Source organism: Artibeus jamaicensis, unplaced genomic scaffold (genome assembly GCF_021234435.1).
Source record: "Artibeus jamaicensis isolate MK-2021 breed Jamaican fruit bat unplaced genomic scaffold, CSHL_Jam_final scaffold_369, whole genome shotgun sequence".
Taxonomy (NCBI): Eukaryota; Metazoa; Chordata; class Mammalia; order Chiroptera; family Phyllostomidae; genus Artibeus; species Artibeus jamaicensis.
Window position 1 is genome coordinate 2,069,391 of NW_026522042.1, and position 14,544 is coordinate 2,083,934.

Below are 14,544 nucleotides of genomic sequence, written 5' to 3' on the forward strand. Positions count from 1 at the left end.
AACTTCTGCCTCATTTGTTGTCTCTCTTTTCCGCCCTTAATTCTCCCACCCCTTCTCAGAGGCATCTGACTCTCCAGCCCCTCTCCTTATATAAGGACTGCTGTGGTTACATGGGCCCCGCCTGGACCGCCCAGGCTGAGCTTCCCAGCTCAGGACCCTTTCTCACGCCTGCAAGGGCAGGCACTCACAGATCTCGGGGAGTAGGGCGTCACACCTGGTGGAGGAGGGAAGGGACGCGATAGTCTCACCTACCCCTGGCACTGCAGAGGTGAGTGCAGAGGACTCGGACCGTCCTGGGGGGAAAGTCATGTAGACAAGCCCTGGTGCTGGGTTCAGGCGTCATTGTCATGTCCAACACCAAGGTCGGATGCCTGTCAGTGGACTGGAAGGCCTGCACGTGGGCTCTGCGAACTCGCAGCAGATCGGAGGCCGGGCGGGTTTAGCGCCCAGCCACGCCGAGGCACGGGCTGACCGGGCCTGTTTGTCCCGTGCTCTGGGGAGACTGCAGCTCGCCTGTTTGCTGTAAACTCTGGAATGCTGAGCCGTCTGCCGTCACGCCGAAGAAATGAAAAGCTCTCAGCCGCAGGGAGGGACACCTCGACTGAAGGGCTTCAGTGGAGCAGAGGTGAGGCCATCGAGGTGGGGGGGTGGCCGTTTCACCGAAGATCAAACAGCCGTGTCCTCGCAGGACAAGTTTCTGTCTCAGATAGAGATCTGCCCCGGTGGCCAGTCAGGAGTCCAGCCCGCAGCTGCTCCAGACCTCAGGGGCTCGGCTCCTTCCAGCGTCCTGTCGCTGGGGCACTTCTGCTCTCGTGCTGCTGCGGGTGGCCGGCCACTCGGGCACTTTGTGAGTCTGTGGGAAAGAGGAAGCGGGGGCCGGGCGACTGGTTTCTGGGCACGACCCACCAGCCGCACACACCCCTCCCCTCGCCTCCCGAGTGCCCGGCCTGACTCATACGCTCTGTTCCTACTGGGGAGGCCTGGACATGGAGGATCTGGTAAGGAGCTCGCCCGAAAGGGGGAGGAGGACGGGCCTGGGGGCCCACCGCTGTCTCCTTCGGGGGCTGGCATGGCGGGGCTGTGCGGTGCACCTGCAGGAAGGTGTGGGACAGTCAGGGTCCCTTGGAGCCGTGGGGGGCGCCCAGTGTGGCTGCCAGAGTGACTTTGTGTTTGTGACTCGTGTGGGTTAGATCGGTCACGGGGACTTCATGGCCAAGGTTGGATCCCGTGTTTAGTTCGTGCATGTCAGCACTCCTGCACGCTTGTCCACAGACGCACGCACACGTGTGGTCGGTGCTGTTCCTGACGGTCGTATTGCAGAGGCTGTATGTGGGGGAGACATGCTTGTGACCTGGGCAGTGAGAGTTTAGGGCGGCTTTCCGTCTTTACTGAACAAAGTGATGTCCTCAGAGGGGGGGAGGCTGCCTGGCGCACGCCGCGGGGGTCCCTGGCGGGGCACCGGAGGAGTGCTGGGAGCCTGTTGAGAGCCGCCGTCACAGGCTGCTGTTCGTTTACGCTGGAAGAGATTTGCACTGCGAAGTGCTCAGACAGACAGGACTGCCTTTTCTTTTTTAACCGCCTTGTGAAGTCGGGGCTCAGCTTCGAGCCAGATGGGACCTGTCTGCTTTAGGCGTCTTGTTCTGGGGAAGGCAGGATGGACCCTTTTGTCTCGGGTGAAGGCCCGTCTGCCGCAGACCTCCAGTGGCCCTGCCCGTGAGTGGGAGCCACCCGGACCTGCTCGTGGCCCAGGCTTCCTTTCCTGGTGACTGGCACCCCGGCCCAAGCAGCTGCCACGGCCCGTGCCCGGAGCTGGGCTTGGTCCGCAGCTGCCCTGCCGCCTCTTCTCACCCATCCCCGGGTCTGCCCACACGCCCCCCGTCCTAGCGTCTGTCCTCACCGCTGCTCTCACCTGGGCTCCAGCACGAGCCCTTCCCACCAAGAAAACCCGAGCAGCCTCCTCCCGCCTGGTCTGCCCTCTCCCAGGTCTCGCCCCCTCAGCCATCTCTCCCCCGTGCAGCCAGCAGCCTGAGGAACGCAGGTTTGCTGGCGCCGACCCTCTCCCAGCCTCCGGTCAGAGTTCAAGGTGAAGCCCGGAACCCTTAACTCGGATTGTGAGGCACCGAGCCTGGGCTGCCCTGCACCCACCGGCCTCCCTGCCCGCCCCCCTCCGCCCCCTCGCTGTGTGTTCTGGGCACACAGAGCTGTTTCTGGCTCCTGGCCCGCCCCGTGTTTCCGTTCCTGGGCTTGGTGTGGGCTTGTCTGGCACCCTGGAGCCACCAGCTGCCGCCTCTCCCGGGAAGCCTTCCACCACCTCCGACTCCGGTTCCACGCTGCCCCCAGGGCGTCCCCAGTGCTGTGTCTCACTGTCTTCGTGTTGGCTGTCGGTTGTTGGTTTTTCTCTGACCAGACCGCGGGGCATGACCCTTCACCCCAGGTCCCCATTTTCTGTCCTTAGCATCTGCAGGTTCTGCACCCTTGTCATTACCACCTCCGCTGACGTCTCCCGAGAACTTCCTCAGTGTGCGGAGGCCTTTATGGATGGATTCATCAAACTCTCTGGCCTGGGGGGCGGCGCTGTTGCACCCTTACTTTGTAGAGCTCGCACGGCGCCATTCCTGTCTGTGCCTGGGGGCTGGGGGCTGGATTTGGGCTCCGCGTGGAGTTGATTTATACCACGTTCTCACCCCTGAGCTACCACGCTTGCCGCCTCCCAGGCGGTAGATGTGCAGTGTATGCTGGTTGAGTTTAATCTGGAGGAGTTCCTCCACATTTTTGTCTCCAGTTCAGTGGCTGTTTTGGAAAGGCCGGGCCAGCTGCTCTGCAGAGCACCTTTCCGCCAGCTCCGTGTCACTGTTCCTTCACGGCTGGGTGCGTGCAAAACGCCTGTGGCTGGAACTTCAGGTAGATGACACGGTGTCCTCAGTGCATCCTGTCAGGGGTACGCGGTGCTGACTTATCTTATTCACCACTGGTGACTGACGGATGTATTTTAATTCCTCACGGACCTGAATCTGTGGCTGACAGGTTCTGGCCGTGCCCCAAATCCACAGACCGCCCGAGGCATCCCTTCGGGACGCCCCACACTGTGTGTGTTTTTGCATCACAGCTTCGTAGCACGTTTGGAGTCAGGCTTGCTCAGGTTTTGGCATGCTTTCAGATGTGTGCGGTTTCGATCTAGATGGAACCTCGGAGGGTCTCTCCCCCTCTGGATCCAGGTGTCGGTCAACAACGCACTCCGTCCCAGGCAGTTTTCCTCGGGGCCGTGGCGCAGCTGGGGTTTGCGCTGTGAGTCTGCCTTTCACGGGTCCCTTCTGTCTCACGGGTCCCTTCTGTCTCACGGGTCGTGGGCGGCTCCGCTCGCCCTTCGGCTGCCCGCACGTTCGTGGCTTGGCGGTGTGGACTGGCGGCTGTGCCTGTACGGTCTCCAGGGGGGAGGAAGTTGTGATGGTGTATTTTCTATTAACTCAGCTTCGCAGGAAATGCCGCATTCTCCTCTGCTGACTGTGCCTATCCTGGCTTTTCTTTTTTTAAAAAAAGACAAAACAAAGGGAGGCAGCGGGAAGTTAGCTGGTAGCTCCCCGAGGGCCATTCTTTACAAGGGGCCTTTGTGGACCTGGTTTGTGGTCGTTGTCAGCCGCAGCTGGGTGGGGAGGCCCTTTGCTGGATAAGAAACATTTAGAGTCATTTAACTCGGGAACTCCGGGCGTTTTTGATGTTCCTGTGTAAGTGGCATGGGGTCCCCTAACAAGAGTGCATCTAGTTGATGGAAATTTCCACCCAGGGAAATTTTTATGTTGTCTCTTTTCACGGATGCTGGAGTCTGTTTGCTGACCAGTGTTTAGTCCTTGGGATGCGTCCCTTTCTCTCAATAGAAAGAGCGACTTGTTTTTGTCAAAGTTATTCCAGAACACGGTCGCTGTCTAGGATGTGATTTACTCATGTTCATAGCTTGGGGACAAAGGCGTGTTTTAGATTTTTAAGCCGAGCCCACAGGTTAATATTAATGTATGTAGAGGAAGATAGAACTGGCCCTGGTGAAGGTTTGGTCTTTTTTTGCAGAGCTCAAATTTAATGAAACACTAGCTTACAAGTCCACCCCCAGTGGCTGGGGGTGAGAGACTTTGCCCCTGTGACCCCCTGCAACACAGGCCGGTGTCCTCGGCCATCCTTCGGGCTCGGCCAGGGCCCTGGCAACGCTCGGTTGCTCAAGGCTGACTGTGGACTGACTGGGCGCACAGCTTCTTGGAGTGGTGAGGGCAGGGCCTCCCTGGGGTTCCAGGTGGCTGGGCGACCCTGGCAGGTGCCATTGAGGACCCCACAGGTGAGCTTTTCCGCTCGGACGGGGGTGGCTGGTTCAGCGCCAGCGCTGCCCTGTTGCAGGGGCCGGGTGAGTCCTGGCAGGACGGCTGAATGAGCGAATGAGCAGGGCTGCCGTCAGTGTGCGGGGGCGGGAAGCATGGAGACCCTTCCGGAGGTGCGTGGGCGCGGCTGTGCTTGAAGGAAGCCCCTCTTCCACCTAGTGGCCCCCCCCCCCCCCCGCACAGCTGGTCCACTTCCAGGGGAGAGCAGGTACTTGTGCTGCCCACGGAATCTCCTTGTGCTGCATGGGCCTCAGGACCAAAACCTCCAGGGCCTAAAACAAGGAAAATCAAAACGTGGCGTTGGTGTTCAGAAAGTGGGTGGCCCTCCTGTGACCAGATTAGTCACTTTTGTGCTCGGCTTTCAACAAAATTGAGGGCGAGTATACTCCAGTAGTCATCTGATCGTTAACAGTCATACTGATGACCTGCAATAGTGTTAACCCCCGAAGACCTGGCCCAGAGCGGGCCTGCCTGGGGCCACGTGGAGTGTGTGGGCTCTTGACTTGGACAGGAAAGATCTGCCCACACAAGTCCAGGTGGCTGTGAAGGTGCGGTTATTAGAGCCAGGGACAGAAAGCCAGGGACAGAGAGCCCAGGTGGGGCTGCCCCGGCCCACTGGGGTGTCAGAGAAAAGGGGGCCTTGGGGACAGGTCTGGGGGGTGAGCCTGGGACGAGCTGCCACTGCCCACTGCTCCCCTGGTTGCAGGTCTCGTGGGGCCTTAGAATCGAGGTGCAGCCTGTGGAGGAGGAGGGGGAGGGAGGGGCGTGGTCCTGCTCTTGTCTGGAGTGCGTAGGGGAGGTCTCGGGGCTGGGGCGGTTTCAGCAGGACAGTCATCGGTTTTTCGGGTGGGCTTTGCCGATTGGCCAGCCCTAGGGCGGGGGCTCATCGGTCACTGCGGCTGGTCCCGGGGTCACCTGCCTGGTTTTGCTGCTTTTCTGGGCCTGGAGCTGCCATCTGGCTGAGGCCAGATGGCATCTCCAGGGAGGTGACCTTCTGCATCTGGCTGTAAGTTGCTTGGCCAGTCTGTTCCGCTACCTGGGTCAGTCTCCCTGCTCCGCTGTCCTGGCCTGTCTCAGGTTTTATAGCCAGTTTACTGTCAGGGAAGCAGATACAGTGATCAGTACGAGATTTTCCATCATAAAACCACATTAAGATGAAAATTCTGTTGGGGATCTGGAAAAGACACATGCCTTCAAGAAGAAAATGATGAAAACAAAATGATATAAGACTGAAGAGGAGCTTCTTCTTTTCTTTTTTCTTATTAAAAGGAGTAATGTTTTTCAAATTCTACGTCACTGAGTGAGCTTTTAGTGTGGAAGAGATTAGCAGTTTCATTTATGGATGTGGATATTTACAACAAGGTAGCATTTAAACATGACTTGGGAGCTAGTGGCCAGGAGAAATGAGTGAGCTCTTGACCTGAGACGGGGCCCACAGAAGGAGTAGTGGGCAAGGAGATGACCTTGGGGGAGAGATGACCTTGGCTTTGGACCTGTGAGTCGGAGGTGCCATGTTGGAGGCCTGCGGAAGCCGGGGCTCTGTCCGCTCGGTTTGCCGCCTGCCCGTTGTCCAGACCCCTGCCCGGCCCGAAGGCAGCCCTCAGCGAGGGTTTGTCGGGTGGATGGGTGGGTGCAGTCTTGGCGGTCTTCCAGAGCAGAGGCGGCTGGTTGCCCTTTGGCCCGTTCATTCATTAGCAGCCTTGCTCACTCCAGTTTCCTGTTTCCTTTGTCCCCGGGCCATCGGGGGACAGACAATGGCCGGGAAGCACAGGACATATATCTTCCTCAGCATTTCACATCCCAAGACCAAAATATTACCTTTCCCCTCAGTCCGTATCTTTCCACGTTGCGACCCCTTTCTTCTGCTCGCTGCGGGGTGGGGGAGTCTTTAAGCAGCGCGGCTTCATTGTGTTCGCCTGCTCTCTAACCCTGTTCCGTTTGTTCGCGGTGAGAGTGGCGGGTTGCGGGGCGTCTGCACCGCAGCCCGTCCTCTGTGGGCTCCAGGGTCACACGGCCGGCAGTGACGGCAGGGCCACAGAACCACTAATGGTATTAGGGTTTTTTTGCACTTTTGTTTTTAATAAATGCATAATGCGCTTCAGCCTATAGTTGATATTAAACAGCAACAAACACACCAAATAGCGCCAGCTGTGGGCCCTGTCACCTCTCCCTGACCGTGGCCTGTCAGCGGCCAGCAGCAGTGTAGCAGCCTTGCCCTGCCATTTCCCTGCCGTGTGCTCCGACCCCGTCCACGCCGGGGCGGCCTGCCGGGAAGATAAGCCCACGGGTCCGCTGCCCGGCGGCTCCACTAATGCCCCTCATTCCCAAAGGTTACTGTTTGTGGCCGGTGCTGGGCAGAAGGAATTCAAGTGCCTGTTCACTTCGCTGAACTTCATCGTTGAACTTCCCGTCTCAACTTCTCATTGGAAAGGAACACAGACTGAGTATTTTGGGGGGTGAGGGCCGGTGAGCTAGTGTAGGAATTAGAACGTTTAACCAGTTTGGAACTGGAAAAATGTTCATTTTAATGAGTTCCCAGGAAGAGGAAAGGAAAGGCTCCCAGCTGTACTTGGTGGCTGGAGAGATCAGCATCTTTTATCATTGTTTCATTTATTAGAGGTGGGAGAAGGTAGCTGTTTGCTGTCACAGGCGGAAAGGACAAAACCCGCAAACTCTAGACCTTTCCTGCGCTGCCTCAGTTCCCATCTCAGGCCTGGTCACAGGTCACAGGTCACAGGTCACCGGGGCACCACCATGTCTCAGTGAGGAGGCCACTTTCAGTGCCAGGTCCTCGATGGTCCGTGTTCAGTCCCCCCGAGGCCCGAGGGAGACGGGGCGGGAAGACAGGCTCCGACGCAGGCCCCGCCCGTTCGTTGAATGATGCTGGGCTACACGCTTTGTCATCTGGACCGTGTTCTTTTCTGAAAATGATGATTTTGAATGAAATTCCCAGGAAAATTGCTGCTGATTCCACATCTCGTGAGCTTTGCTGTGTTTAAAGAGGCTGGAAGTTTAGGTGGTGGCTCGAATGTGAGATGAAAAGGTTGTCGAAGAGACGCAGGAACCCCCAGGAATTCAGGGGCGTGTGTGGGAGGGGGGCACTCTGTGTGCAGACGGGTCTGCAGGGGAGATTGGCTTCTTACAGGGGAGAGGCAGGGGCAGCAGACCCTGCAGGGAGGTGGCTGTGAACACACAGTGTGTCACCTCAGGACTCGGGTTCCTCGGGGGCTGGATGGGTTTCAGGGAAGGCTGTGTTCAGAAGACATGCGTTGTCCGAGACAGACGCGGCACATGGACCCTTGGTTCAGCTGTGCATTTAAACAGCACAGTGCTCTCTGGGGCAGTTACTGTGAAACTTCAAGTTTCACAGTAAATTGGGGACCCAATTTACTAGAGTCTTACTGGAAGTTATCCTTGTTTATTTGTAGATGTTAAGAGAAAATGACCCCCCCCCCACTCTCCCAAAAGAGGCGGGGATATAATGGGTATGTGTGTGTGTGTGTGTGTGTGAGAGAGAGAGAGAGAGAGAGAGAGAGAGAGTTGGTGCAGGCCTAGGGACATGGAGAGTTAGGTACCCGGTGGATTCACCTGCCTGTCCCGAGACTTATTAGTTTTTGGCTGGATGTGAAAGGGGAGGACCGGACTAGAGGTTCTCTAAGGGCGTTTTTGGTGCCCATGCTGCACGATCACAGATGTCACGAAACCCAGACTGCTGGCGCTCTCCAGGTTTTTGGCGTCTTCAGTCCCGATCTTTCCGTGCCCAACACATGCCCCGTTCAGTGTGGCCAAGGTCTCTGGCGCCTCTACTGCACGCTGAGGACGCTGCGAGGCTCCAGAGATGAGACGGCGTCCCGACCCTTGAGGAATCGCCTGATGGCTGTGGAAGGCTCTCTGGGTCCGTGTGAGAAGTGGGAGCGCGGCGGGACGCACCAACAGGAAAGCCCGTCCTGTCAGTCCCTGGTCCAGCTGCAGGGAGAGTGAAGTCTGCCGACGAGCGTGGTTGGCAGGAAGGGGGCGTTGTCTCCCACAGGACATGAGGCCAGGTGTGCCCACAGCAGGTGGGGGTGCCGGGACAGCCACGGCCCAGACACCATGCGGGAAGCATGGGGTCCGCCCAGTCTGTGGGCTGCGTTTCAAATTCTGTGCCTGGCGGTTTGGGGAGTGGACCCCCCCCGCCCCCTCACTGAGGACTCAGGTTGGGGCTGGGGCTCGGAGCGAGGATCCCGGACTCTGGGTGCGCTCCTTCACCTCTCCCCATCTCCGGTCTGCTCGTTGCTTCTGGCCCCGGAGTCTCCCTCCAGGCGGCCGCCCGTGAGTTGTTGTCAGGCCTCAGTTCCTTCCTGTTTAGGCCCGTCCTGCCCCTCGGAGGCAAGAGAGACGTTCTGTGTATTTTGTGGAGAGTTTCCTGTAGGAAGGGCCGAAATCAGGAGGGTGTTCATTTCCTGGTTCGGGAGTGCAGCGGCTTCTTCCCTGGGTTCCCCCGCCCCCCAGTCACGGCCGGTCTGAGCACTGCCCACGTGGGGAGGGGCAGAGGTTCCTCTTGCCCCAGGCTCTGCCGGCCTGTCTCCTAGTCAGACAGGCAGGAGGCAGATTAACAAGAGAAAAGAACCAAGTGGAACACATGCACCTATGTGGGCACCCACAAACTGCGCATGAGAATTAGAGACAGAAAGGGGACATGGGAAGGACACCCGGCTCGGGCGAGGTGCGCACGGTGCCCCGGGGGCTCAGGGCTGCTGCAGGACGGTAAAGAGCGGATGGTTAGTGAGCAGACGTTTGTCTTGTCCTGCAGACGGGTCAGAAGGGCTCTCTCTCTGATGATCTCCCGTGGTGGGCAAGACCCCTAATCCACGTTCTTGCAGGGGGTCCGGGGAGGGCACAAGGTTGGCCTGAGCCCTCGGCTGGAGTTGCCTTTCGCTCCAAACAGCCCGCATGCCACAGAGACACAGCTGGGGTGCCTGGTTCTGAACCCCACGTGGTCTTTCTGTTGGGTTAATGCGAGTGGGACTTCTAGGGCCTGTTCGCCCCCTTCCTTAGTTCCTGGGGAGCCAGAGGGGAGACCAGACTCAGAAGCAGCAGGTGGCACCTTTGGACATCTCCAAGGAAAATAGCTGGGCGTTCCAGCCTTCATTGTAATGGCCCTGTGACGTCACAGTCATAGGCAGCGGTGGCTGGGGGGCTGTGTCGGGCTGAGGGGGCCAAATCCGTGGGGAAGGTGGGTTCTGTGGGCGCTGGGGTTGGAGGACCCCCTGGCCCCTCGTCCCTTTCTGCTGTGCCCATTCCAGCTCAGGGCGGTGCTGGGTGGGGGTGGGGAGCGTGCAGGCGGAGGCCCGTAGGGCACCGGACGCCGTTCCCAGGTGGGGACGCGGAGACGCCCGTGCTGTGTGTGCCACCCCAGGATGGCTGCGGGCCCTGCACAGAGGTCGTGTCATCCCGGAACGCTGGCCAGTGTCATCCACCTGGGAGCAGGGTGGCAGGCTGTGGAACGCACCCTCGCCCATCTTCCCACACTTGAATGTCTGGGTTGACTGGGTCGGCCGGACCTTCCGAAGGTGTTCCGGACAGACACCCTGTTCTGTGATTTCCGTTAATGCTTGGTGTCTGCTTTCCAGTCTCTCTACTTGCTGGTCTGGGGCAAGAAAGCCCTTTGCTCACTACCGGCCGGCAGTGTGCCGTCAGGCTGTGACAGTGACGCGCCACGGGCCGTCCTGTTTGTGGAGAGCACGCCCTTGCTCATCCTGCTGTGCCTGTGTCTCTCCGCGGTGCAGACCCGCGGTGGCCCTCACCTCCCCTTCAGCGTGACAGTCTGCAGCACGGTTGACGGTTTGAACGCCTTGCTGTCCACGGCCTCAGCTTACCCACGGAAGCCTGTTGAGCCCCTGGGTGCACTTTCTGGCACCCCCTCTAACCTGGGTTTTTCCCCTTGCTGAGCACTTCAGGGGATTTCAACTGATGTCCCTATGGGGACAGAGGAGGTTAGTGCAAACACAGCATTTCTGCACACTCCATTCTCGGGCCTAGAAAGAAGGGATGGGCTTGCCTGTGGTTCTCGGTTTACCACCCTGGCCTCTGGCAGGAACCGCCAGGCACTGGTAGCGGGACAGGCTGACACCGACCAGCCCCCCAGTTAAGAGAGAGAAAGTGTGTGTGTGTGTGTGTGTGGAAGGGGAGTGGAGTGGGGCCTGCTTGTCGGGTGGGTGAGCACCCTGTGGGCCACCCCTGTCTGTCTGTCCCTAGTGTCTATGCCTGTTGGGTGCTGGTGGCTCTGAAGAGCCCTGGGTGTGCTGTGAGGCCACCGCCCGTCACTTGGAGACCACTGTGTCCCGGACCCAGAGCAGAGGGACGGCAGAGCTTGGTAGGTGTGGGGACTGGTCTCCACGGCACGTGTACAGTCCTGCCACTGCCCTGTGGGCTGGTCTGCAGGGTCATCTGGGTACAAGAAGGCGTGTGTCCTATGGACTCCCGACAGCCTCTGGGGCCGAGGGCGGCTGGCTCCACCACTGAGCCCCCACTGGGCCCGGGGGGCTCCCGTGGGCACCTGGGCCTGCGGCCCTGACGTTCCTCAGCAGCTCTGGCTAAACTCGGGGAGAACCTGGCTTTCCCTCCCAAGCCCTGCCCCTCCACCCCGCCTCTGAGCTGGGTGGCGGTTCATCGACCAGAGGGTCTTGAGCTGCCTTGGGGGCTTTGGCAGAAGACAGAGTTCACGTGCCTCGTGAGGCTGGAACTGTTCTGTTCTGGAACTCTTCTAGGGCAGAGGGCGAACTATGTTTTCATGCAGGGTCCTTGCCTCCAGGACTTCCAGGAGCGAGTAGACACATTTGGAGTTGAGCTCTTTAGGGATGAGTAATTGTTGGAGAGGAAGGGTTTCTTTCTGCCGGTCAGGGCTCTGCTGGCTGCTCTAATCATCGGATTGGCCCGAGGCAGACTAGTGGGAGAGAAACAGACTATGGAGCTGAATAGCATGTCTGCCTCCTGTTTACATTGCAGCCGGCCGGGACACCTGGTTACCTCCCCACCGTGGGGCGGGGGAGCCGTCACCTTAAATGCCACCTTCGGCTGAAGTGGAAAGATGTTATGGGTGGAGAGAGGGTCAGCCACAGGAAGCGACCGGGAAGCAGGGGTGATGGCACCGTGGGTGGCCTGGGGACAGAGACCCTGCACAGGTGGAGGCTGCGCTTACAAACTCGGGATCCTCCACAAAGGGTCCCTTTTACCCGGTTTCAGAGCTTCCTCTTGGGCTGCTGCACCTTAACACCAGCCAGACAGGGTAATCAGCACCCCAAAGAGGCGTATTTTGGGGTGGCCGACGGCCCACTTTTCTTTTTAATAGTAAGCTGCTTTAGGTCTTCATCTAAAGACGGGGCTAGAAGTATGAATGACACAAGGAAGAACAGAAACATGTGCCGCTCCGGGAGCACCCACCCAGCATGGCAGGTTGGCTTCTGACCTGGAGTAAGCCCAGCCGCCTGGTCCCCCGGGTGGGACAGTCCCGAGGGCTCAACTGCTGTGTGCAGACGGCTTCCGACCTGCACTTACGTGTGTCTTGTAAACACAAGGTGGTATTGTTATGGCAGCAAACAATGTAAGTCAATACCCCGTTGTTTATATGCGGCTCTGAAAAGAGACCCAGCCGGAGGAGCACCCAGCAATTGTGGTCGGCAAACAGGCACCTGCCCCTGTTTTGCCGGAGGCGGTTCCGTGTGTGGGCCCGGCCGTCCGAGGCAGCGCTCGCTCACGCACAGGAAAGCGGCAGCCTCTCCCCTGACAAGCGACCGGGTCCTTGGGTTATTTCTTCCCTGGCCTGTGTGTGTTTCTCTTCCATTATTATTATAATAAAAATTAAACAGCCCATCTGCTTAGTTTTTGTTGAACCTTATTTTCCGCTCCCCGAGGTCGCTGGCCCTGACTTACATTGCCACTTACAGCCAGAGCTTGTAGCACGATTTCGTTTCCAAACGGGAGTTTCTGCTGGAGGGGATGTGGCCCGTTTTCTCCTTCCAGCTCGGGTCGTAGGCCAGGTGTCGGTCTGTGGTGGCCGAGCCCCTCTGAGCCCATCTGCCAGGCTGGGCCTTCGGGTTGGATGGCTTTCGGGGAGGGAGGTGTGGGCAGGGTGAGCGATAGTTCATTTCCAGTATAAACATCCACAACTGTGTCCTTAAGCTCAGCTCCTACCTGCAAAATTACGGGGTCCCAGGTGCGGACCACTTTAAGATTTTCCTCCCCTATGTGGAGCAAAGCTATGTCATTGGCGCTCCTTTGTCTGCCTGGTCACTGCCTACGGGGGTGAAAGTGGGACAGTGAGGAAAGCGATAGGAACAAAAATGGGCTCGTTTGCAACTCGGTATTGGAGGAGGCGCTGTGGATGCCCTGGGCCTCCGGGGAGACAAACAGTTGGGTCCTAGCGCTTGGAGATGGCAGCCTGGGGCTGACCTACTCAGGGCGGTCTCCCCGAGAAGGCAGGGCTCTTTGGAAAAGACAGCAGTGCTGAGAAAGACAGGAGGCACGCGGAAAAGAGGAAAAACACGAAAAAAGGAGGACTGAAGGCCCAATGGGCTGGCTCGGGGCCGAGTAGGGCTGCTGGGGACAGGACATGGTGGCCGTTGCTCAGTCACAGGGCGGTCAGGAGTCAGGGCCCGTGCTGGCACTGCTCCACACCCGTTGAGCATTCCATGTGTCTGAAACCGGGGAAGCTGGCCCTCAGGCGGCCGGTCACTGCCAGGCTGGAGAAGCAGAGACAGCCATTGAATCTCCCTGGACACTTTGTTCAGATGCCGACGACCTGAGAAGACAGTGGGTTTGTACCCTAGCAGACCGGCTCACATTCCATTTCAAACCGACCTTTTTTTAAATAAGGAAAAGTGTAGGCAAGGGGTTTGGAATTCAGGGAATTCCAGATCAAAAGCTGCAGCATTCTTTCATCTGTTGACCTTGGTGCCTTATCTGTGCCCTGGGCAGTGGGCGTCTCCCCCTGGAGCACAGTGGCTCAGATTCCATCTCCGGGGCCTGCAGTTCCTCCCAGGCTCGAAGGGGGACCTGCCTGCGGGCTCCTGGGGTCAGTCAGGGCGGGCCACGCACACCTTCAGTTCCTGAAACGACGGCTTTTACGTGCATTGGTCACTCAGCTTCTTAGCTATTACCTGAAACTCAAGTTTCCCAACATTTGAGTCCCCCGCTGCACTGGCCAGCGAGGTGTGACAGTGACAGCCATCGTGTAGGTCATCTCATGTCAACTCCTGCTGCTGTCCACTGGACCCAGAGAGAGTCCGGAGGCTATGCCGAAACACACGATGCTCGTTAGTTCTAGGGTCTCGGAGTTCGCAGAAGGGGAACATGGCCAGGAAAAGACTCGGAGGTGCCCAGAGGGGGAGGGAAAGTTGGAAGCACGAAGCACATTCTTGAGAATTGTCAGTCCTGCGCTCTCAGCCTGAGAGTCGGTCCAGAACCATCATCAGCCGACGGTGGGTGGTCCACGGGATGGGTGGCTGGAGGACTGGTCACCTCCGGTGGTCTGGACATTGCGTATTAGAGGGAGTACACGTGAGTCCTTCAGGGGGGTAACCACAGGGCTATATGGGGGGGGGGGCAGAGGTATAACCAGGCCTTGACTAGAAAGTGTGAGAAAGCTTGAGTTCCCAGGCTGCTTAGGACAGAAATAGTGTCCTAAGCACACCTGAGTGTTCGTAGTGTGAATAATTTTAGCAGCTTGGTCACAGAGACTCCATTTCATACATTCTACAGGTGTTCGGAACGGGCTAGCCACCCTGAGAGGCACCTCGGTGGTAGGCAGGTTCCTTGGAGCTCAAGGCAAGTGCAGTTTCAGGCTCAGGAGGAACTTCTGCCCCTCCCTTAAACCACCCAGGAGAACTCGAATCAGTGATCTTGCCTGTAACTGGAGATTATCAGAGACAACCTCCTTTGGCTTATCTGTGGAGCGGGGCAAACTTCTATTTACTAAACCTGTTCTTCTTACCATCCTGCGTGGCCCTTTGAAGTCCCCAAGGTGCACGACCTCATCCCTAGCTCAGGACGTCTCCTGTGCCCAGTTCCCTGCTGTCTCCGACCCTCTCCTGCAGGTGGGTTCCCTTCACAGGCAGGTATTCGGTTTGGTTGTTTTCCCCTGCTCATCTGTCTCATGTCTGTTTGAGGACCAGACCAGCCAGAAGAACCTCGAGGGAAGAGGGAA

General features: G+C 58.3%; 1 protein-coding gene across 2 annotated transcripts in view; it reads left to right on the forward strand.

Moving 5' to 3' along the window:
* Nucleotides 1-14,544, forward strand: part of ARL15 (ADP ribosylation factor like GTPase 15) — a 303,049-nt gene that overhangs the window by 24,700 nt on the left and 263,805 nt on the right. The window contains exon 1 of one of the 2 annotated variants that reach the window (XM_037145124.2): nucleotides 920-998. The exons of the other annotated variant lie outside the window; for it this stretch is intronic. Within the exon in view, the coding sequence (XP_037001019.1) occupies nucleotides 987-998 (12 nt within the window). The 5' untranslated portion in view covers nucleotides 920-986. Of the gene's footprint in view, nucleotides 1-919; nucleotides 999-14,544 lie in introns of those variants that run through there. 2 annotated transcript variants of the gene reach the window in all.